This window comes from Aquarana catesbeiana, linkage group LG11 (assembly GCF_042186555.1).
Source record: "Aquarana catesbeiana isolate 2022-GZ linkage group LG11, ASM4218655v1, whole genome shotgun sequence".
Classification (NCBI taxonomy): domain Eukaryota; kingdom Metazoa; phylum Chordata; class Amphibia; order Anura; family Ranidae; genus Aquarana; species Aquarana catesbeiana.
In genome coordinates, this window is record NC_133334.1 from 280694394 (window position 1) to 280721184 (window position 26791).

Below are 26791 nucleotides of genomic sequence, written 5' to 3' on the forward strand. Positions count from 1 at the left end.
GGATTCTCTTACCATCTTTGCCCCCACTGTGGAGATGTCCCCTCATTTCCTGTCCTGATGACCACATGTCAGGGGTCAGGCTTGGAGACCAGAAGCTATAGCAGTAGAGAGGCTCCCACTGACCAGCAGGATAAGTACATCCCTGGAGGATGACATGGGCTCACCAGAGGTGCAAGGTCTAAGCACGAGCCGGTATTCACCAGAGCTTTTGATGGTGGGGATGGGTTTTGTTGCGTGTAGTACCAGGTTGCGGTCATCAGGATTGCCCCACCAGGAGGTGAGAAAGCCGGGGTCCAGTAGCAGATATATAACGGGGAGAGATCAAGCAGAGCATAGTCAGTACACAAGCCATAGGTTGGTAATGAGTTGTTGCAGGTTGGGATCAGGTGGAAGCACGGTTGAGGAGCAAGCCACAAGGTCTGTAATGAGTGGTAGTGGAAATACAGATGGCAACAGGAGTGACAAGAGCGAGATGTTGGCTGGAGAGAGAACAATAATCTGGCAAACAGGAAGTGCAAAGGCGTGTCTTAAATAGGAAGTTCGAGGGAGGAGCAAAGGGTTCAAGGTTCACCAAAAACGAGGTTCAAGGCAAGTTTGTCTGAGGGAATCAAGCAGGGAGCTGTCCAGCATCTCATGTGGCTCAGCAAGAAGAGATACTGCTACCGGATACAGCAGAGATTGCAGGTTCAGATCCGGATCCTGACACCACACTAGAAGTAAGGAGAACTCCTCAACAGGGTCAAAGGTGGCAATAAAAACGTTCCCACCCTTCCTTATTCTATCCAATACTAAGAAATACATTTTGGCTGGCATTGAACCTAATGGTAAACTATTAATTTGCTATAGCCCATGAAACTAACGGGAAGACTATTCCTCTTCCAGGATTCAATAGGTTCCTTTCACTTGCAAACTTGCTGAAATTATGCAATATCTCAGTTTTAGATATGTCAGCATTAGGGATGCTCCCGGCATTATAATGTATCCTACAGGTGGGCCCCGCATTGCATTGTGGGGGATGGCGGGGACATTCCTCAGTGCAGACATTTCAGAGACTGGCTCCTTTTATCAAGCAGGTATCTGGGATGGTTCTACTCAGCAGATACAGTCCAGAGATTGAAGTATGGCAATCAGCAACGTGTGATGATCCTTTTCCCTTCAGCGGGGTCAGAGGTCATAGTTGGTGACCGGCTTGCTAAAAATTCAGACTGCAGCTAAATTATATTTGAAGTTAAAGTTTAACATTTCTGATATTTTTTCTGTTTGAATAGAGGAATGCTCAGAACAGTTCTTCCCAACCATGTCACCACGGGGGAAGCCATAAAACAATGTTCAAGTCTCAAGGAACCCATTAAACATGATTTTGTCAACACATTTTGTATGCCAGCCACACCACATTGGTGGTCAATGAAAGATACACCTTAGACTGGTAATCAATACATTGGTGATCGGTGAGAAGAATGTTCCTTACATTGGTGATCAGTGGGAAGAATGTTCCTTACATTGGTGATCAGTGAGAAGAATGTTCCTTACATTGGTGATCAGTGAGAAGAATGTTCCTTACATTGGTGATCAGTGGGAAGAATGTCCCTTACATTGGTGATCAGTGAGAAGAATGTCCCTTACATTGGTGATCAGTGAGAAGAATGTCCCTTACATTGGTGATCAGTGAGAAGAATGTTCCTTACATTGGTGATCAGTGAGAAGAATGTTCCTTACATTGGTGATCAGTGAGAAGAATGTTCCTTACATTGGTGATCAGTGAGAAGAATGTTCCTTACATTGGTGGTCAGTGAGAAGAATGTTCCTTACATTGGTGATCAGTGAGAAGAATGTTCCTTACATTGGTGATCAGTGAGAAGAATGTCCCTTACATTGGTGATCAGTGAGAAGAATGTCCCTTACATTGGTGATCGGTGAGAAGAATGTCCCTTACATTGGTGATCGGTGAGAAGAATGTTCCTTACATTGGTGATCGGTGAGAAGAATGTTCCTTACATTGGTGATCAGTGAGAAGAATGTTCCTTACATTGGTGATCAGTGAGAAGAATGTCCCTTACATTGGTGATCAGTGAGAAGAATGTTCCTTACATTGGTGATCAGTGAGAAGAATGTTCCTTACATTGGTGATCAGTGAGAAGAATGTTCCTTACATTGGTGATCAGTGGGAAGAATGCTCCTTACATTGGTGATCAGTGAGAAGAATGTTCCTTACATTGGTGATCAGTGAGAAGAATGTTCCTTACATTGGTGATCAGTGAGAAGAATGTTCCTTACATTGGTGATCAGTGAGAAGAATGTTCCTTACATTGGTGATCAGTGAGAAGAATGTTCCTTACATTGGTGATCAGTGAGAAGAATGTTCCTTACATTGGTGATCAGTGAGAAGAATGTTCCTTACATTGGTGATCAGTGAGAAGAATGTCCCCTTACATTGGTGATCGGTGAGAAGAATGTTCCTTACATTGGTGATCGGTGAGAAGAATGTTCCTTACATTGGTGATCAGTGAGAAGAATGTTCCTTACATTGGTGATCAGTGAGAAGAATGTCCCTTACATTGGTGATCAGTGGGAAGAATGTCCCTTACATTGGTGATCAGTGAGAAGAATGTTCCTTACATTGGTGGTCAGTGAGAAGAATGTTCCTTACATTGGTGATCAGTGAGAAGAATGTTCCTTACATTGGTAGTCAGAGGGAAGAATGTTCCTTACATTGGTGGTCAGTGAGAAGAATGTTCCTTACATTGGTGATCAGTGAGAAGAATGTTCCTTACATTGGTGATCAGTGAGAAGAATGTTCCTTACATTGGTGATCAGTGGGAAGAAGAATGTTCCTTACATCAATTTTAAGTCTTGCACAATTTATCCAAAAATGAAAAAAAAAGTGTTTTTTGTGGGTTTTTTTGCTGTTCTATATTAGGAAGTGACTCTGACTGCACCATTCAGAACTGGATTGTTAGGACTTCGTGGCGTTTCCTGGTAAAAAGTGATTCTCGGGGGTCAGAAGTTGATCAGCTGCAGTAAAATTTTTCCTCTAATTCATATTTAATAGATTTATAACATGGGCGTTAGAGAGGACTTGGGTTTCCTCCAGATTTGTGGTCATACTCAGGATTATATGTTGTGTCCCAACCAGCTTAGTCACCAGCAAAGGTGTCATTAAATGGTATCAGCCGAAATCTGAACGGGGGATTTCCTCATTCTATGCTAATGGTATTCATTGGGTTTCCTATAATTGTCTGTTATGGTCACCTATTGTAATGCTATCTCCTCTTCTTACTGAAAGTAATAAAACATATTCTATAAAAAAAAAAAAAAAAGTTTCCTTTTGTCATTGTTCGGGGGGGAAGCATTCATGCAAACTTGTAAGTAACCGAGAGGTCAAAGTTTAAACTACATGTAAACCCAATCTCTAAAATCTGATAAAAAGCACCAATCTTTTCGTGTCATTACAAGTTATTTTCAATTTTTTTTGCAACCTTCATTGACGTAATCCTCAGGGATCCTGCCATGAAGGTTCTTTTTTAGGCATTTCCTGTTAAAGTGATACTAAACACACACTGCATAATTCCCATTCTCCCTTCTATTTCTGTAAGGGGATGACCGCTCCGAAATTATTTTCATAAAAAAAAAAACACATCTAAGTCCCTTTTTCCTAATGGATATCCAACTGTCACATGACCCAGCTCTCTCCCAGCCTGTCTGCAGGGAAACATAAGCAGGAGGAGCTTCTAGTCACATGTTCAACATAACAAAACAAAAAAAACAGCCTTTGTTATACAGAGTAAAAATAAATAAATAATATCAATAAACATTTAAACTGTCAATATGTATTTAAACTCAAATCTTTATTATTTTTGGCAATAATATGGTGTGGGCGGATTTCTGTCACAGGCTGTGTCACGCCCCCTCCAGCCTTTGTCTTAGAATAAGAGGGAGGTGAAGCCTCCATCAATCTACATGTAATATCCCACCAAACCCCCCCCCCATTGTGTTTTGCTGGTTGGTGGGCATAGAGGAGGAGGGAGGGAGTGGGCGGTCATTTAGCACTGTGTATACGCCCACATGTGTGACTCTATAGTCACATGGGCTGTTCAGATGTGATAGGGAGGAAATGCTCAGCATAGAAACTCACTGAAAACTGAGCATGTGCAGAGCTGACACCACAGCTGCAAAATCCCTATCTGAATGGGGGACATGGACAGGAGGTGGGAGATAGAGAGCAGCAGGATCAACCAGGATTTTTGCAGAATACAGAGAAAATTGAGTACTGTCCATGATACTTTTTTTTATTTTCACTAACATATAATTTTTCATGGACGAGCTTTTGGGGCGAGTACTGCTTGGACCTTGAAGAAGGGGACACACCCCAAAAGCTCATCCATGAAAAATGATATGTTAGTGCAAATAAAAGAAAAGCATCACGGACAGAACTCAATTTTCTCTGTCACAATTGCACTGATACGGCTACAATCACCTCAAGTATGCAGAATACAGAAAACGAATCTCATAGTGACTGAGTAAGAACAGCATTGACAGTGCCTTGAAAAAGTATTCATACCCCTTGAGATTTCCCACGTTTTGTGGCAAGACTTGAAAATTGCTGTTCACAGACGCTCTCCATCCAATCTGACAGAGCTTGAGATATTTTACAAAGAAGAATGGGCAGAAATGTCCTCTCTAGATGTGCAAAGCTGGTAGAGACATCCCCAAAAAGACTTGTAGAGAAAGGGGGTTCTACAAAGTATTGACTCCGGGGGGTGCCATACAAATGCCCCCCCCCCCCCCACACACACACTTTTCACATATTTATTTGTATCATTTATCATTTTCCTTCCACTTCACAATTATGTGATACTTTGTGTTGGTCTATCACATAAAATCCCAATAAAATACATTTATGGTTTTGGTTGTAACATCACAAAATGTGGGAAATTTCAAGGGGTATGAATACTTTTTCAAGGATCTGCAATACACCATTTATTAATAGTTTTTTTTTATGATGTGGGATTAGTGACACTTTAAAAGGGTTACAAGACTGTTCATGTCTCCAGTTGTTCTCCTGCAGTCACACATGAATGATGAAAACTCCATGTGGCCATTTCAATAAACATTGCCCGGGCACAGTCCACTTTTGTCACCATCATGAAACCCACCCTGAGAAATGCTATACAGCCAGCGCTGGATTGCATGTGGACAGGAAATGGCTGCAAAGTGGCTGCAGGGGATCAGCAGCCTGGAAATGCAACAGAGGAAAAAGATGAAAACAAGATTTAATTTAAAAAAATGGCAATTGTTTACGGTACACAGTGCTTTAACAAACCAAAGTTTGGTTAAGGCTTGCATCTGCTTTAATACATACACTGCATATGTCTATGGAAATTGGGTGGGCCATCTCTTACGGTGTTCAGGAAATTAGATGGTCAGAGACTGCAGACATGATACAAGAGATGGTCAGAGACTGCAGACATGATACAAGAGATGGTCAGAGACTGCAGACAGATGGTCAGAGACTGCAGACATGATACAAGAGATGGTCAGAGACTGCAGACATGATACAAGAGATGGTCAGAGACTGCAGACATGATACAGGAGATGGTCAGAGACTGCAGACATGATACAAGAGATGGTCAGAGACTGCAGACATGATACAGGAGATGGTCAGAGACTGCAGACATGATACAAGAGATGGTCAGAGACTGCAGACATGATACAGGAGATGGTCAGAGACTGCAGACATGATACAAGAGATGGTCAGAGACTGCAGACATGATACAGGAGATGGTCAGAGACTGCAGACATGATACAAGAGATGGTCAGAGACTGCAGACATGATACAGGAGATGGTCAGAGACTGCAGACATGATACAAGAGATGGTCAGAGACTGCAGACTTGATACAAGAGATGGTCAGAGACTGCAGACATGATAAAAGAGATGGTCAGAGACTGCAGACATGATACAAGAGATGGTCAGAGACTGCAGACATGATAAAAGAGATGGTCAGAGACTGCAGACATGATAAAAGAGATGGTCAGAGACTGTAGACATGATAAAATAGATGGTTAGAGACTGCAGACATAATACAAGAGATGGTCAGAGACTGCAGACATGATAAAAGAGATGGTCAGAGACTGCAGACATGATACAAGATATGGTCAGAGACCAGCAGCCTGGAAATGCAACAGAGGAAAAAGATGAAAACAAGATTTAATTTAAAAAAATGGCAATTGTTTACGGTACACAGTGCTTTAACAAACCAAAGTTTGGTTAAGGCTTGCATCTGCTTTAATACATACACTGCATATGTCTATGGAAATTGGGTGGGCCATCTCTTACGGTGTTCAGGAAATTAGATGGTCAGAGACTGCAGACATGATACAAGAGATGGTCAGAGACTGCAGACATGATACAAGAGATGGTCAGAGACTGCAGACATGATACAGGAGATCAAATAGTAGTGAGTATATGGACAGGGGATTATAGCGGTGCTAGGGTCCAGGGATATAGAGAAGAGAAATGTGAAAGCAAGAGATTTATACAAAAAAATATAAAAAATTACAAAGTTTATTAATAGTTGTACATAGGTGAAAAATTACATTTAGGACGATTGACATTTAAAATAAGTACATAAATTGTATATGACCCAAAGTGTAGTAAAGGAGGCCTGATGGAGATGGCCATCAAAAGAGGGGGGGCTCGATTTCCTACATGTTTCGCCAAGACATTGGCTTCTTCAGGGAACAAGAGCTCAAGAAATGCAAATAGAGAAAGGGTTCTGTATACGGAGATATAGAAAACATCATGTGAGCAGATATATTCGTCAATACAATACTTGGTATATACTTGACAGAGTTAATATTGTGGCTGGACAATCATGCACCCCAATGGTCCCACCAATTCCGATATTGCAAACGTACCTGTAGCGTCGGCACCAAAGGAGCGGCCGCACGGAGGCGTCACTGCAAGGGAGTGGGCAGGCCGCACCGTAAAGTATGCCTGCAGAGGGTATACAATATACCTGGCAATGGAATGTATTGACATTATGTAAATAATTGTTAGATTTTGCATATGAAGATCAATAGATAGTTATATGTCAATTGCGTGAAACTAAATTGTGTATATATAGTGTATCAGATTCTCATTAAGGCGATATAAACTCACTTTGTTCTTTAAAAACGGTAGAATAGAGTGGACCTAGAGTGCCTGTGGATGGATGCACACACACAGCAGGGCAGTCAATGAAATCAACAGGATTGGCAATCAATTGAGAAAAAAGCCTGAGTAAAAAAATAAATTGCTTAGAGAGTAGTACTAATAATAGTTCTGGACTTTACATGGCAAAAGTCATCAAAAAGGTATGTTTACTTACTCTGACTGTCAAATAGAGGCTTAGAGATGATGCAGCCACATATGTAAGATGTTTAGCTTAGGGGTTTTTTTAATAAATTTTCTTTAGAGTAAGACAGAAGCTGCAATACATCCTAAAAAGAGTAAATATAGAAAGAAAAGAAATTTTTTTTTTTTTTTTTTTTTTTTATAAAACATCATGGATTCTATTGAACAGAAACAGGGCTGATAGGGAGACAGAAAATATCTTACCTAATCAGCCATACAATGGATGATGTTGCTCAAGGAAATCTGTATTTGCAAAAAGGATGGATGATGAGTCCAAAATGCCTCCTATAAATAGTGTTTAGGAGCACAATGAGTGGTATACTGGGAGAAGAGTCGTAGCAAAGTGCCATAGAATCAAAGAGTTACCTGAATGCTGTGTGTGGGATAGAAGCAGGCACGTCCCTCGTCCAACAGAGGAACTGAGGGACTGGCCGGTTATTGTTATACCCCCCACACCTGATCCAATGCTGATCAGGTGTGCGGACGCAACAAGGGCACATCCGCGCCTGCGCATAACGCGGTGCCGCGGAACTACATGTTCCATCATGCATCGCGAGCGCATGCTCAGAACAAGCGGGCCGTCTGGCGAACGGGAGAGCGAAACGTCACGGGATAGGAATTCCCTAGGCGCCGCTTACTCCCATCAGCCGATGGAAACAGAAGGGCCAAGGAGTCCGAGTGCGGCGCGGACGTGCTGGGCAGACAAAAGTCTGCCCTGGGCGTCCGTACAAGCAAAACACAGTGCTGGCGAAGCACCTCCCAAGAGGGAAGTCAGCGCCACGACCACCTACCCCAGATTGCCGGATTGCCAGAGATGCGAAGCGATCGGGTGAAGGGGCACATCGAGCACACAAAGAGGTGGGCGGAGACACAGGGTGGGGGAGCATATCTAGCTAACCCTCACACGGCAATCCCCAAGGGTCCATGGGGATGCCGGAAATACCTGTGTGTCAGCTCATAGTGTCCAGCCACAAATTGCATAGTATACATAGAGAACCATAGGGTTCTAGTGACAGAACAAAGTATCAAAGTCCACTCTATTCTACCGTTTTTAAAGAACAAAGTGAGTTTATATCGCCTTAATGAGAATCTGATACACTATATATACACAATTTAGTTTCACGCAATTGACATATAACTATCTATTGATCTTCATATGCAAAATCTAACAATTATTTACATAATGTCAATACATTCCATTGCCAGGTATATTGTATACCCTCTGCAGGCATACTTTACGGTGCGGCCTGCCCACTCCCTTGCAGTGACGCCTCCGTGCGGCCGCTCCTTTGGTGCCGACGCTACAGGTACGTTTGCAATATCGGAATTGGTGGGACCATTGGGGTGCATGATTGTCCAGCCACAATATTAACTCTGTCAAGTATATACCAAGTATTGTATTGACGAATATATCTGCTCACATGATGTTTTCTATATCTCCGTATACAGAACCCTTTCTCTATTTCCATTTCTTGAGCTCTTGTTCCCTGAAGAAGCCAATGTCTTGGCGAAACATGTAGGAAATCGAGCCCCCCCTCTTTTGATGGCCATCTCCATCAGGCCTCCTTTACTACACTTTGGGTCATATACAATTTATGTACTTATTTTAAATGTCAATCGTCCTAAATGTAATTTTTCACCTATGTACAACTATTAATAAACTTTGTAATTTTTTATATTTTTTTGTATAAATCTCTTGCTTTCACATTTCTCTTCTCTATATCCCTGGACCCTAGCACCGCTATAATCCCCTGTCCATATACTCACTACTATTTGATCAATTTTGGGGATGAGGTGCTGTATCTCACGGTACCACCTAGCCAACCACATATTATATGATACAGGAGATGGTCAGAGACTGCAGACATGATACAAGAGATGGTCAGAGACTGCAGACTTGATACAAGAGATGGTCAGAGACTGCAGACATGATACAAGAGATGGTCAGAGACTGCAGACATGATACAAGAGATGGTCAGAGACTGCAGACATGATAAAAGAGATGGTCAGAGACTGCAGACATGATAAAAGAGATGGTCAGAGACTGCAGACATGATACAAGATATGGTCAGAGACTGCAGACATCCTACAGGAGATGGTCAGTGACTGCAGACATCCTACAGGAGATGGTCAGAGACTGCAGACATCCTACAGGAGATGGTCAGTGACTGCAGACATCCTACAGGAGATGGTCAGAGACTGTAGACATCCTACAGGAGATGGTCAGTGACTGCAGACATCCTACAGGAGATGGGCCACAGTTTGAAGACCCTTTCTCTAGGACAGTGATGGCGAACCTTGGCACCTCAGATGTTTTGGAACTACGTTTCCTATGATGCTCATGCACTCTGTGGTGTAGTTGAGCATGTTGTAAAATGTAGTTCCAAAACATCTGCGGTGCCAAGGTTCACCATCACTACTCTAGGAGATAGTCAGAGACTGGGGATGTTCTGCAACCAATGGTCAGGGACTGCAGACATGATAGAGGGCTGGTTGGAGACTGTAGACATGGAAGACGGAGACTGCAGTCTCTTTAGAAGAGACTGCTAGAGGTCACTGCTATTACAGCCCCATTACAAATCAGTGCTTCCACATGTGTGCTCCCTAAAGCCCGCTTACAAGCGACAGATCAAATATTCCTCTCCACAAGATCAGTAACAAATAGCGAAACTAATATATATATAAAAGAGAAAAAAGTAAAAGGGTGTAAAAGGTATAAACCAAAGAGTAAGCACCTACAAAGGACAAACTCTGACTGTTGGCTGCTGGGGCCCCAGAAGAGGGGCCAGAAGGTCAAGTACGGGCTGGGCATCACCAGCGGCCTGAACCATTCAGTGTTAGAGGAAGTACAAATATTTCTATTCTTTGTCACTCCCCAGCCGATGGGTTGGCCAGAGGTTGCACAAGAATGAAATGAGTGCAATGTAGTCTGTAGCCAAAAACATCATCCATTACCGTGATACACCACATTCCTGACCCACAGAGCTTACCATCTGATTACACTAACCAATTCAGCAACTAGATCTGAGATATGTGAATTCTGTGTCCCGTCTTTCGAGACAAGAAACTTGAGTTCCCGTTTACTGTCCCTGTTATCTTTGTACATGTGACTGTAATACAGAATACAGGGTTACAGATAACAGGCAGTTCAATCGTCACACTTGTACTTGGCAGCACAATGGTTCCCGGGAGGGAGAGGATAGTAGAGGGAGGAGGAGGAGGAGGATTAAGGTAGCAAACAAGGATTTCATTGCAAAATCTAAAGGATCGCTTTGTCTGCTCAAACGGGAACTTTAATCTGCAGATCCAACGGGAGCAGCAAAGAATAGATCCCCGGACAGTAAGGTTTTCATCAAGATAACGAGTGAGATTGCACCATAGACAACGGAGGAGGTCCTGGGACTCTGGCAGCGGTTTTAGGAAACGTCACATTGTAGATTATCTCCAGGGTTTGGTTCCCACACCTTTGCAATCCCAAGATCTTCTGCAATCCCACATCAATGGGAAAGGGACAATGAATAATGAAGGTTCAGCACCTTAAATGGAAGCTAAGGCTAAAGTTTCAGAAGATTTTCGCGGTGGAGAATGCAAACCAGGGAAGGGTGTCTTACTTCTTCTGCTGCATACCCCTTCAGATGAATGTAATTAGGCCTCCAGAAGCACGGGCAAGACTCCCCCGGTAAGGACTGTGGCTTGTTGGCGCACCATTGAAAAGATTAAAGAGAATAATATACTCTAATGTCTAAAACCTGCCTGGTCTCTCCCTCCTATATTACGGCCTAACAAAGCTGCTTACAAATTGACCAGCCACTGTACAGTATTTGTGGATACTGTCCTTTCAATGTTTAATTCAAGAAAAAAAGGTGAGGGAGGGTGTACATAAGTATCTGTAGCCCACCACACCGCAATCCACAGTAATATGCACAGTACATCACCATAAAACAATGAATATTACAGCCTAACCAAGCTGCTTACAAACTGTACAGTATTTGTGGCTATTGTCTTTCCATAATTACACTCCAATGTTAATTTCAAGCAAAAAGGTGGGGGAGGCTGTACATAAGTGTCTGTAGCCCACCACACAGCAAGCCACAGTATATCACCATATAGCAATTAAGGTTCTTGCATTACATCCTAACCATGCTGCTTACAAACTGTCCAGCCACTGTACAGTATTTGTGGCTATTGTCTTTTCATTAACACACTACAATGTTTAATTCAAGAAAAAAAGGGTGGAGGAGGGTGCACGCAAGAATATGTAGCCCACCATACAGCAATTCACAGCAATATGGCACAACATATCACCATATAGCAATGAAGGTTCTTATATTACAGCCTATCTAAGCTGCTTATAAATTGTCCAGCCACTGTACAGTATTTGTGGCTATTGTCCTTCCAATAACACACTCTAATTCTTAATTCAAGAAAAAAAGGTGGGGTAGAGTTGCCACCTCATCCCTTTAAACCCGAACACCTTTGAATTACACAAGTTCTGAGGCTAATTAAATGCAGATAAGGCTCTAAGTGAGTTTAATTACCACCTTAATCAGCCACAGAACCCGTGTAATTAATATGTGTTCAGGTTTAAAGAGATGAGGTGGCAACCATAAGGTGGAGGGAGGGTGTACAGAAGAATATGTAGCCCACCGCACCACAATAATATGGCACAGCATATCATCATACAGCATTGAAGGCTCTTCTAATACAGCCTAAGCAAGCTGCTGACAAACTGTCCAGCTGCTACACAGTATTTCTGGCTATTGTCCTTCCAATAACACACTCCAAAGCTTAATTCAAGAAAAAAGGTGGGGAAAGTGTACATAAGAATATGTAGCTCACCACACTGCAGTCCATAGTAATATGGCACAGCAGATCACCATATAGCAATGAATGTTCTTATATTACAGCCTAACCAAGCTGCTTACAAACTATCCAGTATTTGTGGCTATTGTCTTTCCAATAATACACTCCAATGTTTAATTCAAGAAAAAAAAAAGTGGGGGAGGGTATACATAATATGTAGCACACCACACTGCAATCCACAGTATATCGCCATATAGCAATTAAGGTTCTTATGTTATGGCCTAAACAAGCTGCTTGTAAACTGTACAGCCACTGTGACTTGTGGCTGTTGTCTTTCCAATAATACACTCCAATGTTTAATTAAAGAAAAAAAACTGGGGGAGGGTGTACACAGTAATATGGCACAGCATATCACTATATAGCAACGAAGGCTTCATTTAACCTAAGTCTACCTCCCCTCTGAAAAGTGATCTGTGGTTGATCGCTTTTTAGAAGGCAGTAGAGCAGCGTCTTCTAGGCAGCGATACTAAATGCTTCTTTTTAGGCTTATCTTTGGGTTTTACAGGGAAATACCACACCGCAAACACGTGACTCGCCCCTTTGACATCAATGGTGAGTTTGTCAGGCAGTGCCTTCTGACAAACTAAGCATGCTGAGTTAAATTTGCTGCAGCTGGCGTAAGGCTTATGTTTCAGGTGGATGGTAAAACCATGTTTTCACCGCCCGTGTAAACGACACCTTACTCTGTCAGCTCGCACTAAACTGCTTCTACGCACATTGACACTAGGGTTTCCACCGCATCCCTTTAAACCCAAACTCATATGAATTACACGGGTTGTGAGGCTGATTTAATGCAGATAAGGCACCAAGTGAGATTAATTACCACCTTAGTCACCCACACAACCTGTCTAATCAATATGTGTTCAGGTTTAAAGGGATGAGGTGGCAACTCTAATTGACAAATGGCTGCTGGGAACCCACCCTCCTATAGTGAAGGGGGCTTACGTAGAGTAAAGCCCCCGTATTGACCCTTCTAGTCCAAATTCAAAGGCCAGGCAGAACATTATGGTTACATGGAATTCCCTCGTGAATTCACCAAATATGGGAACCTGGAACATGCAGGGCTCATCTGGAACCCATGGTAGCACCATACCTGAACCTCATCCCTAGACGGAGACATTCAGACGAGCTCATCATGGTACTCACAAGCTCAACAGCCATGAGGATGGCAGGGATGGACTTGAGGAAGGATACGTCCGGCCGTAGGAAGAATGCGGCTCCATGGCTGGCAGTGGCCGTCGTGCTGGTCTGTGTGCTGACTTTGGCAGGGAATTCAGCCATCGCTGGGCGATGGGTTCAGCGTTAACGTAGCAGAGCAGAATACCCGAGCCTTGTATGAGGTGTGTGAGGACAGCCAAGCAGCACAAGGCAGGTCTGAGGTTCTCCCTCCTACCTGTCATAGGTAGGCTTCCCTAACAACGCCCCAGACATCAAGGTGCAGGTGGGCGTGGAGCAGGCAGGTTACACAGTAACAGGATCTCTGACACACGGTGCAAAGTCTGGTACAGCCGGTTCCCACCTGTGCTGGGCACAGAGCGAATGCTCTCCCTTTTAATTAACCCCCGAACACGCCTGATTGCCAGTAAGAAGGTATCTACACCTGATAGCAAAATATCAGATATTTCAGATTGCCGGTCCTTGGATGTGACGGCTGCATTTGTTTTCTTTTTTTCCAGGCTGGCCAGAGATGCCCCATTTATTTATTTTTTTTTCGTTCAGGACCGATCAAATAAAAAACGTATTCCCCCCCCATCTACACAAACGAGATGGATGAAGGAATCCTCTCCGCTGTGCCATTGAATTCTGACAGCGGGGACCCCCTAGGGTTGGCACCTCATCCTGGTTCACACTGACAGCCGGAATGAAATTGCGCAAATTCAGCTGAGCCTGACTTGGGAGGGCGATTTCAGAGACATCTGTGCGGGTTGCTGCACAGATGTCAATGGAAATCGCACCCCGAAGTCGCCAAAACTAGTACAGAAATTTAATTTTTTTTGATTGATGTGTTTGATCGCTCCGTTCTCAGTCTTAAAGGCGGCGGGGGACAGATGAAGCATCCACCTAGAAAAAAAAAAAATCCAAAACTTCTCCTTTATCCACTTCCTGTCTGTCTTGGTGTCCCTAAAAGGTTCGGGGGGGGGGGGGCAGAAAAGATTGGTGACCATGTGACCACTGTGATTGGCTGTCACAGAAGTCACATGATCGGGAGCCGGTCCCATCAACTAGCTGTTAGCGGAGGACAAGAGATGTTGTGCTGGGAGTGTGCAGTGAGCGCGCGGCGGTGACGCATTTATAAAGACGGAGAATTCTTTTGTTTACATGAAACATCATCTTTGTAACCGATACTGCAAATCGGGGAAATGAAATGATACATTTGTTTGGTTAAAAGGTAACTCCACTTTGTTGGGAAAAAAAGAATAGAACACAAAGTGGGGAAAAAAGGCGCTCTGTACACAGATGGTATACAGAACACTCTGTAGCCGGATTGTGATCTTGCTCTGTGCATGCGTGTGACATCACCGCGGCATGCGGGTTGCGGTGGAAGTGTTGCTCCTCACATTTTAAACTCGCTTTTAACAGCGTTTTTTAACCACTTGCCGCCCGCCCACTGTCATATGATGGCCTCCCAGAACGACCGATCTCGCGCTTCCCCGGAGGCGTGCAGCGCGGCGATCGCGGCTGCGCTGTGTTGCTAGGACACGGCACGACCCCGATCTGTGTGAAGAGCCGCAGCCACGGCTCTTTAACCATGTGATCGGCTGTGTCCAATCACAGCCGGTCACATGTACACATGGAGATGCCGGTAATCGGCGCTCCTCGCCTCACACTGACAGAGCATGAGGAGAGGAGAGCCGATCAGCGGCATCTCCTCACAGGGGAGAGCTATTTATGCAATCAGTGCCCTGATTACAATTAAGTGCCCACCACTGCCCGCAATCAGTGCCAACCAGTGCCCACAATTGCCACCAATCTGTGCCCACAAGTGCCAGCAATCAGTGGCCACAAGTGCCAGCAATCAGTGGCCATTAGTGATGCCAGTCAGTACTGGCTATCATTGCTGCCCATCAATACCACCCATCAATGCCCACCAGTGCCGCCTATCTGTGCCCAGTGCCCACCAGTGCCACCCATCAGTGCCGCCTGTCAGTGCTTATTAGTACCACCTATCAGTGTCCATAAGTGCGGCATATTCGTGCCTCCTCATCAGTGCCACCTAATCAGTGCCCATCAGTGAAAGGGAGAAATTACTTTTTTACAAAATTTACTGACAGAAACTAAGAAAAACATTTTTCAAATTTTTTTTTTTAGGAAAAAATAACAAACCCAGGAGTGATTAAATACCACCAAAAGAAAGCTTTTTTTGTGTGAAGAAACTGATAACAATTTCACATGGTTACAGTGTATGACCGTGTAATTGTCATTCAAAGTATGACAGCGCTGAAAGCTGAACATTGGTCTGGGCAGGAAGGGGGTGTAAGTGCCCGGTATTGAGGGGGTTAAATGCTTTCTTGAGCGTTTTTCAGCGTCAGCATTTTTTTTTATTACACCCAGCTTACATTCAGCTCTGCACTGTAAAAAATGCTGATAAAAGCGCGTTTATGTGCGTTTTTCAGCGTTCGCCGTTTTTTTTTTATGTGGTCAGAAGAGCTGCTCTTGAACGCGATTTTAGGGCGTTCAGAACAACAGCCCATTAAACTCCCCTGCTGATAAACTTCAATAAACGTCCCACGTGTGCATGGAGAGTGACATAGGATAACTCCCAAAAAACCTCAGTTTTTCAGCTTCAGTGTGCATGAAGCCTTAGGCTTTCTTTCTTCTATTTTCATCTGGTGATCCAGCCAGCATGTCTGCCGTTTTACAAAAGCACAAGCTCTCCAGCAGAAATGTATCCATTTACAGGGAGGAGACGAACAATTTACCACCGACAGAGGTGCTTACAATGATCTGTTTTTTTAGGTATTGATGTAAAACTTTTATCCCACAAGGAAAAAAACTGTTACATAGTTAGTCAGATTGAAAAAATACACAAGTCCATCTAGTTCAACCATAAAAAAAAATATATATATATATATCATACAATCCCATAAGTTACTGTAACTGATTACAAAGTGTGAGCGTGGCTTCAATCTGTTGGTGTATCTAAATCTGCTAGTTGATCTAACACTCCCCTCCCCCCCAAGACTGACAATGCTGCTGTCCAAAGGTGCCCCCCTGTGCTCCTTCCTCCAGAGTGGGGGGCGCTCTAATATAAGAGGCCAGATCGCCCGGTAACAAAAAAGCCCCAAAAAAAAGAAAACGAATGCAGCCACCACATCGAATGATTGGTAAACTGCGATATTTTTGGGATAAATACGGCTTTGAATCTTTCTCTCCGGACAGACGGAGTGAAGTTGGTGGTGAAGGGAGCTCTGCGCTCTCTAGTCGCGGTTTCCGTCCTCTGTTTGTGTTACACCTAGAATGATATCAGTGCTCCTCGGAACGGATGCTGGGCGTGTCCACACCCAGACATCGCCGTGATTCATCCATCATCGCTGGGCTGGAATAACACGCTGTGTGCACAACTTGCATGCGCGGTGCAGTGCAGCCCGTGTACAGTGTTTAGAAACCTGATTGTTACAATTGTATATAAACTTTTAACTTGCTAATCTTAGTTTCCAATTAATTTTTAATTATTGTTTAAATCTGCAGCTTTCATTAAAGTAACATTTTGTAATCCAGCTTTAACCCCTCCCCCGCCCAAAAGGTAAAACAAATCGAAACGTCTAAGCACACTGAGGATTGCAACTTTAACACGTGTTAGTAAAACCGTCCGAATCATCACAACTACTCTGTGCAGCCCAGAGGATTATTCCGCATTTTTTTTATCATAGACTCCTCCCATGTACATAAGTATGACAGGCTCCTCCCATGTACAAAAGTATCACAGGCTCCTCCCATGTACATAAGTATCACAGGCTCCTCCCATGTACATAAGTATCACAGGCTCCTCCCATGTACAAAAGTATCACAGGCTCCTCCCATGTACATAAGTATGACAGGCTCCTCCCATGTACAAAAGTATCACAGGCTCCTCCCATGTACATAAGTATCACAGGCTCCTCCCATGTACATAAGTATCACAGGCTCCTCCCATGTACATAAGTATCAGACTCCTCCCATGTACATAAGTATCACAGGCTCCTCCCATGTACATAAGTATCAGACTCCTCCCATGTACATAAGTATCACAGACTCCTCCCATGTACAAAAGTATCACAGGCTCCTCCCATGTACATAAGTATCACAGGCTCCTCCCATGTACATAAGTATCACAGGCTCCTCCCATGTACATAAGTATCACAGGCTCCTCCCATGTACATAAGTATCAGACTCCTCCCATGTACATAAGTATCACAGGCTCCTCCCATGTACATAAGTATCACAGGCTCCTCCCATGTACATAAGTATCACAGGCTCCTCCCACGTACATAAGTATCACAGCCTCCTCCCATGTACATAAACATCACAGGCTCCTCCCATGTACATAAGTATCACAGGCTCCTCCCATGTACATAAGTATCACAGACTCCTCCCATGTACATAAGTATCACAGGCTCCTCCCATGTACATAAGTATCACAGGCTCCTCCCATGTACATAAATATCACAGACTCCTCCCATGTACATAAATATCACAGACTCCTCCCATGCACATAAGTATCACAGACTCCTCCCATGTACATAAGTATCACAGACTCCTCCCATGTACATAAATATCACAGACTCCTCCCATGTACATAAATATCACAGGCTCCTCCCATGTACATAAGTATCACAGGCTCCTCCCATGTACATAAGTATCACAGACTCCTCCCATGTACATAAGTATCAGACTCCTCCCATGTACATAAGTATCACAGGCTCCTCCCATGTACATAAGTATTAGACTCCTCCCATGTACATAAGTATCACAGACTCCTCCCATGTACAAAAGTATCACAGGCTCCTCCCATGTACATAAGTATCACAGGCTCCTCCCATGTACATAAGTATCACAGGCTCCTCCCATGTACATAAGTATCACAGGCTCCTCCCATGTACATAAGTATCAGACTCCTCCCATGTACATAAGTATCACAGGCTCCTCCCATGTACATAAGTATCACAGGCTCCTCCCATGTACATAAGTATCACAGGCTCCTCCCACGTACATAAGTATCACAGCCTCCTCCCATGTACATAAACATCACAGGCTCCTCCCATGTACATAAGTATCACAGGCTCCTCCCATGTACATAAACATCACAGGCTCCTCCCATGTACATAAGTATCACAGACTCCTCCCATGTACATAAGTATCACAGGCTCCTCCCATGTACATAAGTATCACAGGCTCCTCCCATGTACATAAATATCACAGACTCCTCCCATGCACATAAGTATCACAGACTCCTCCCATGTACATAAGTATCACAGGCTCCTCCCATGTACATAAGTATGACAGGCTCCTCCCATGTACATAAGTATGACAGGCTCCTCCCATGTACATAAACATCACAGGCTCCTCCCATGTACATAAGTATCACAGGCTCTTCCCATGTACATAAGTATCACAGGCTCCTCCCATGCACATAAGTATCACAGGCTCCTCCCATGTACATAAGTATCACAGACTCCTCCCATGACACTCAGAATTGAGCTCAGGTGCCTCCTGTTTCCACTGATCATCCTTGAGATGTTTCTACAACTTGATTGGAGTCCACCTGTGGTAAATTCAGGTGATTGGACATGATTTGGAAAGGCACACACCTGTCTATAGAAGGTCTCACAGGTAACAGTGCATGTCAGAGCACAAACAAAGCCATGAAGTCCAAGGAGTTGTCTGTAGACCTCAGAGACAGGATTGTATGGAGGCACAGATTGGGGGAAGGGTACAGAAACATAAAAGTGGTGGGAGGGGTTCGCCTCTCATGGTGCGTTATTTCTTAGAAAACCAATTTATTAAAACAGTGAAAGGGTACTCACAAATCACAAACTCACATAAAAACGAGCATCATTGAATCGTATCATATAAAGCTGCCGACAAGAAGTTTCCCCCTCGTGTGTAATATCCACTTGTGGGTACCGGCTGGCGTGATCGCACCGCTCTCATAGGCCTCAACCAACGCGTTTCGTCACCACGGACCTCATCAGGGGGAAGTGGTCATAAGACGGCGTCACGCTGTAACCTTTATATATGGGATCAAACAAAAATACACTGCGCATGCTCCCCATTTTACAGGAAATACAAAGCCAAAAGGTAAACTGTGCATGCTCCAAGGTTTCGGGACGCACGGAGTAAAATTATCAGCTGCTTATACAACACCTGACAAAGACAGCAACTGCATTGTTACTACTCCTGAATTACCTCATTAAAGTGGTTGTAAACCCTTTACAACCACTTTATACTACTATAATAAGGCTTAGCTGTAGCTACACTGGATATCTCCTACACCCGCTCGTTTTAGGAGATATCCCTGTATTTGCCGAGGTCACCGGCACATGCGCACTTAAGCAAACTGAAGCAACGGCAGTTGTACTGTGCCGTTACCGGCGGCTCCTGCGCGTGGGAGTGACGTCATCGCAGCTCCGGCCAATCACATCACCGGGGCCGCGATACCCGGAAGTACCCCCCCCCGGGGAGATATCGGCCACCGGAGCGGTGAACGAGAACCGCTGGGGGGACTTCAATCTCAGGTAAGTAATTCATAATGAGCTAGTATGCTATGCATACTAGCTCATTATGCCTTTGTCTTGCAGGTTTTTTTTTTTTTGGAATTGTTAAAAAGGGTTTACAACCACTTTAATAGCTTTATACACAATAGCACCGCCACTACAGCGCCACCTCCTGTGCATATTTAATATGCGTCACCTATGAAGATTTTTAAAGTGGTCTTCCGGGCATTTTTTGTTTTTTTTTTAAAAGTCAGCAGCTACAAACACTGCAGCTGCTGACTTTTAATAAGGACACTTACCTGTCCAGCGAGCCCGCGATGTCGGCCCCCCTGAGGCCGATCCGTCCATTGGATCGGCCCGCCGGCGCCTTCATCCTAACTAAGGGAAACAGGCAGTGGAGCCTTGCAGCTTCACTGCCCGTTTCCTACTGCGCATGAGCGAGTCGCGTGGCGCTTTGTGAATGGCCCCGTTGTTTCCTGGGACACACACAGTTCCCAGAAGGCAACGGGGCCGCTCGCCGAAGAAGAGGAAGCGCCGCGGAATAGGAAGAGGCAGATTAGGAAGACTGCCTAGCAACAGGGGTTTCAGATAAGTTAAAAAAAAATTTGTTTCAAATGTTTTTTTTTAAATTTTTTAAAGAATTTTAATGCTATTTTTTATTTTAGGGTGGCCCTCCGCTTTATGTACCATAGTTTGGCACCATTCCACGAGCGTGTGCAAAAGCATGATATGTTGGGTATCTATTTATTCGGTGTAACATCATCTTTCATATTTTACCAAAAACATTTGTTATATATTGCGATTTTTTTTTTAACTCAAAAAAAGAATTGATTTTTTCTAAAAAAAAAACGTGTGTTTAAAAAAATCGCTGCACAAATACCATGTGACATAAAAAATTGCAATGACCGCTATTGTATTCTCTAGGGCCTCTGCTAAAAAATATATATATATAATGTTTGGTGGTTCTAATTTTCTAGCAAAAAAAAACAACAGATTTTTACGTATATGAGAGAAGTGTCAGAATTGGCGCGGCAGGCAAGCGGTTAAGACCGGCATTCAGCGTTCCCAGGCCGGGCAGTTCAGTGTTCCCAGGCTGGGCAGTTCAGGGTTCCCAGGCCGGGCAGTTCAGTGTTCCCAGGCCGGGCAGGTCAGTGTTCCCAGGCCGGGCAGGTCAGTGTTCCCAGGCCGGGCAGGTCAGTGTTCCCAGGCCGGGCAGTTCAGTGTTCCCAGGCCGGGCAGGTCAGTGTTCCCAGGCCGGGCAGGTCAGTGTTCCCAGGCCGGGCAGGTCAGTGTTCCCAGGCCGGGCAGGTCAGTGTTCCCAGGCCGGGCAGGTCAGTGTTCCCAGGACGGGCAGTTCAGTGTTCCCAGGCCGGGCAGTTCAGTGTTCCCAGGCCGGGCAGGTCAGTGTTCCCAGGCCGGGCAGTTCAGTGTTCCCAGGCCGGGCAGTTCAGTGTTCCCAGGCCGGGCAGTTCAGTGTTCCCAGGCCGGGCAGTTCAGTGTTCCCAGGCCGGGCAGTTCAGTGTTCCCAGGACGGGCAGGTCAGTGTTCCCAGGCCGGGCAGTTCAGTGTTCCCAGGCCGGGCAGTTCAGTGTTCCCAGGCCGGGCAGGTCAGTGTTCCCAGGCCGGGCAGGTCAGTGTTCCCAGGCCGGGCAGTTCAGTGTTCCCAGGCCGGGCAGGTCAGTGTTCCCAGGCCGGGCAGGTCAGTGTTCCCAGGCCGGGCAGTTCAGTGTTCCCAGGCCGGGCAGTTCAGTGTTCCCAGGCCGGGCAGTTCAGTGTTCCCAGGCCGGGCAGTTCAGTGTTCCCAGGCCGGGCAGTTCAGTGTTCCCAGGCCGGGCAGTTCAGTGTTCCCAGGCCGGGCAGGTCAGTGTTCCCAGGCCGGGCAGGTCAGTGTTCCCAGGCCGGGCAGTTCAGTGTTCCCAGGCCGGGCAGGTCAGTGTTCCCAGGCCGGGCAGTTCAGTGTTCCCAGGCCGGGCAGGTCAGTGTTCCCAGGCCGGGCAGTTCAGTGTTCCCAGGCCGGGCAGGTCAGTGTTCCCAGGCCGGGCAGTTCAGTGTTCCCAGGCCGGGCAGTTCAGTGTTCCCAGGCCGGGCAGTTCAGTGTTTCCAGGTCTTCTAGAAAGCTGATCGGAGGTTGTGAAATGTTTTGCAGAGGGTTTGCCGTACACTTGGCTCTTCCCAGTAGTATTTACAAGCTCATGTCTGCCACGTGAATTGGGCGATGTCCAGCACAGCAATGTCTTCTCTCGGTAGGCAGAGACACCGGCCAGTCAGGTGGAAAATCTGCCTTGTTTGCGTTGTCAGGTAATGTGTAACTAGAGCTGGAAAATATGAATGGATGAGGTGACATCCATGGGAAATAGTCTGAATAGGAGAAGGTTGAAGTGAACTTTTCACCCCAATACTAAAACCATCGCTCCCGGATTTCGAGGGACTGTCCCTGATTTGGAGCAATGTCCCTCTGTCCCTCATTCCTCCTCATTTGTCCCTTATTTTGGTCTGATCGATATAGTTGTATATAAAATGAACTTTTTATCTTTCAAAAAGTGTTTCCCAGCGCTAAACCTTTCATCTGATTTCTAAATTGCTACATTTGTAAATTCCAAAAGCCAATATAAAGGAATATTAATGGTAAAAAAAAACACTTGTGGGTTTAACCAATCTTGTTTTTTTGTACAATTCTCCTTTAAGGGGGCGTAGCAAGGGGGTGTGTCCTATGCCTGCATACTTTTGCTGATAGGTGTCCCTCATTCCCATCTCAAAAAGTTGGGAGGTGTGCAAAAACTCATCGCCGTTATGATGTGAATCCCTGAAGAATCATCTGAACTCTGACCTTCTAGTTAAAGAAACCATCACTGTCTCTAAACTGGGACCCTCTAGATTGTAATCCTTATGCCCCGTACACACGGTCGGAATTTCTGTCGGAAAAATCTTGGATGGTTTTTCCAACGATTAGCAGCGTTTACGTGCGTTTAGCTGCGTTGGAACATTCTTGCCATTTCTGAGGTGCTTCCTGTTGTTTTTCTTTCCTCGTTGCCACTGCTATCCGCAGGTGAAATAGTACTACGATTACCTGCGATTATCTGCAGACAGCTGCGCTAAATCGGTCCTCAAACTCATTTTTTTCTAACCGCACAAAACCCCATGTAACTGCTAAACGCAGTGTCTGAATGGGGCCATAGGAAAGCATTGTGTGTAGGGTTACATAGTTACATACAAAGTTACATAGTTACATAGTTACATACAAAGTTACATAGTTACATACAAAGTTACATAGTTACATAGTTACATACATAGTTACATAGTTACATACAAAGTTACATAGTTACATACAAAGTTACATAGTTACATAGTTACATAGTTACATACATAGTTACATAGTTACATACAAAGTTACATAGTTACATAGTTACATACATAGTTACATACAAAGTTACATAGTTACATACAAAGTGACATAGTTACATACAAAGTTACATAGTTACATAGTTACATACATAGTTACATAGTTACATAGTTACATAGTAAGTGAGGTTGAAAAAAGACACAAGTCCATCCATTTCAACCAAAAAAATAAAAATAAAATAAAAAATGCCACCTTTTCTTCAAGCCAAACCCGAACACTTTGGTGTCCGTTTATGAAGCAGTGAAATCTATTCACTGCTTCGTTCTCCGGCATTCACAGTGAAGAATCTTCTCCTCTGTGTGCCAGTTTATGAAGCGGTGTAGATCGCTTCACCTTCTGAGGAGTGAAGTGATCTACAAATGCTTCAAATAGTGGAGAACGTCCCCTGATACTGGAATCTCGTGAGACTTTACGGGATTACAGCACCAGATGTCAGTTTATCAAGCAGTGATAAATTATCACCGCTCAACGGCGTGGATTAATGTTAATAAAATAATGTGTCCCCCTACATTATACACATATGTATACACACACACACACTATATATACATGTATACACACACACATGATATATATACATGTATACACACACACACACTATATATACATGTATACACACACACATGATATATATATACATATACACATTATATGTATATATGTATAAATATGTATACACATAAATATGACAGGGGGACATGCTTACAGTGTTGGGGGGTCTGAACGAGGCATAAGGAAGTTAAAAATCTTCCTCCTTCCCCCTCAGATCCCCCCAGATTTCCTCTTCACTCCCCGATTCACCACCTCTGAGCTGGTGAACCTGGGAGTGTGAATTCTGACACAGATCGCCAGTGAAGCGGTGAGATCACCGCTTCATAAACTGGCCGTTACTGTGTCATTCAATGAGGATTCTCCGTGTGTAGAGATAATCGGCGGGAGAACAAGTTCAAACATGTTCTCCCCCGATTATCACTGTTTCATAAACTGTTTATGGACTGTGATCAGCGGTGATCCTCGGGATCACCGCTGATCACTGCTTCATAAACGGACACCTTTGGCCACACATTGCAAAATTGTATTTTTAAGGGGTGAAAAGGGGAAGTCTGATGTAAGGGGGGTTTTCGGCTCACCAAACCTCCCGCTTACATCTGAGTCCCTCTTACCTTAGTGCACTCACTTACTCCAGGCACGAGAGAGAACGAAGGGAGGGGGGAGACTTCAGTCACAGGTAGGGTTGCCACCTGTTCGGGATTCACCCGGACAGTTCGGGTTTTGAATCATGTGTCCGGGTTTCAGTCCGCTTGAAACCCGGACACAATATTCAGACAGGAACGGGGCTCAGAACGGGGCCTGATAGGAGGGTGAGGAGGCACTATGCATGACACCTTACTTTTCTCTTTGGAGCGCCCAAAGGTGTCCCAGGTCTGTTACAATCCTATAGTGTATACTAGAATTTTTTTTGTTGCTGTGTCCTGCTAAAGTGTTTGGGTTTGGCTTGAAGAGAAAGTGGCAACCCTAGTCACAGGCAGTGGATGGTGAGCTCACTCACCCGAGGATGGAGGCTCAGGTATCGACACCTTCCATCCACCATGTATCTGCCGGGTTGCTGAGCTTCAAACTTCCAGCCCACACATCCCTTTCCTGAGGCACAGAATGCCAGGGATTGGAGTGTGGGCGGGCAGACAGAGGGGTAGGGGGCGGGAGGAGGAGGAGGAGCAGATCTCATCCTATTACCTTTCCTGTCCATGTATGGGGGGTGGGGGACTCCTGACTTCTGATGGGGGGGTGGGGGACTCCTGATTTCTGATGGGGGGTGGGGGACTTCTGACTTCTGATGGGGGGGTGGGGGACTCCTGACTTTGATGGGGGGCTCCTGACTTCTGATGGGGGGGTGGGGGACTCCTGACTTCTGATGGGGGGGACTCCTGACTTCTGATGGAGGGGACTCCTGACTTCTGATGGGGGGGACTCCTGATTTCTGATGGGGGGTGGGGGACTTCTGACTTCTGATGGGGGGGTGGGGGACTCCTGACTTCTGATGGGGGGGACTCCTGACTTCTGATGAGGGGGTGGGGGACTCCTGACTTCTGATGGGGGGGACTCCTGACTTCTGATGGGGGGTGGGGGACTCCTGACTTCTGATGGGGGGGTGGGGGACTCCTGATTTCTGATGGGGGGTGGGGGACTTCTGACTTCTGATGGGGGGGTGGGGGACTCCTGACTTCTGATGGGGGGGACTCCTGACTTCTGATGGGGGGGACTCCTGACTTCTGATGGGGGGGTGGGGGACTCCTGACTTCTGATGGGGGGGACTCCTGACTTCTGATGGGGGGGTGGGGGACTCCTGACTTCTGATGGAGGGGACTCCTGACTTCTGATGGAGGGGACTCCTGACTTCTGATGGGGGGGGTTCTTGACATCTGATGGGGGGGACTCCTGACTTCTGATGGGGGGGTGGGGACTCCTGACTTCTGATGGAGGGGACTCCTGACTTCTGATGGAGGGGACTCCTGACTTCTGATGGGGGGGGTTCTTGACATCTGATGGGGGGGACTCCTGACTTCTGATGGGGGGGTGGGGACTCCTGACTTCTGATGGGGGAGACTCCTGACTTTTGATGGGGGGGTGGGGGACTCCTGACTTCTGATGGGGGGGACTCCTGACTTCTGATGGGGGGGTGAGGGACTCCTGACTTTTGATGGGGGGGTGGGGGACTCCTGACTTCTGATGGGGGGGACTCCTGACTTCTGATGGGGGGGTGGGGGACTCCTGACTTTTGATGGGGGGGTGGGGGACTCCTGACTTCTGATGGGGGGTGGGGGACTCCTGACTTCTGATGGGGGGTGGGGGATTCCTGACTTCTGATGGGGGGTGGGGGACTCCTGACTTCTGATGGGGGGTGGGGGACTTCTGACTTCTGATGGGGGGGTGGGGGACTCCTGACTTCTGATGGGGGGGACTCCTGACTTCTGATGGGGGGGTGGGGGACTCCTGACCTCTGATGGGGGGGTGGGGGACTCCTGACTTCTGATGGGGGGGTGGGGGACTCCTGACTTGTGATGGGGGGTGGGGGACTCCTGACTTTGATGGGGGGGCTCCTGACTTCTGATGGGGGGGTGGGGGACTCCTGACTTCTGATGGGGGGGACTCCTGACTTCTGATGGGGGGGACTCCTGTCTTCTGATGGAGGGGACTCCTGACTTCTGATGGGGGGGGTTCTTGACATCTGATGGGGGGGACTCCTGACTTCTGATGGAGGGGACTCCTGACTTCTGATGGGGGGGGTTGTTGACATCTGATGGGGGGGACTCCTGACTTCTGATGGGGGGGTGGGGACTTCTGACTTCTGATGGGGGGGTTCTTGACATCTGATGGGGGTGGGGGACTCCTGACTTCTGATGGGGGGGGCTCCTGACTTCTGATGGGGGGGTGGGGGCTCC

At 45.7% G+C, this 26791-nt stretch overlaps 1 protein-coding gene across 1 annotated transcript in view; it reads right to left on the reverse strand.

Annotated features, from left to right (window-relative positions):
• Positions 1–13678, reverse strand: part of PLLP (plasmolipin) — a 41945-nt gene extending 28267 nt beyond the window's left edge. Inside the window, exon 1 of the mRNA XM_073605927.1 lies at positions 13404–13678. Coding sequence (XP_073462028.1) covers positions 13404–13538 — 135 coding nt within the window. The 5' untranslated portion in view covers positions 13539–13678. The remainder of the gene's footprint in view (positions 1–13403) is intronic.
• Between the last annotated feature and the right edge of the window lie 13113 nt (positions 13679–26791).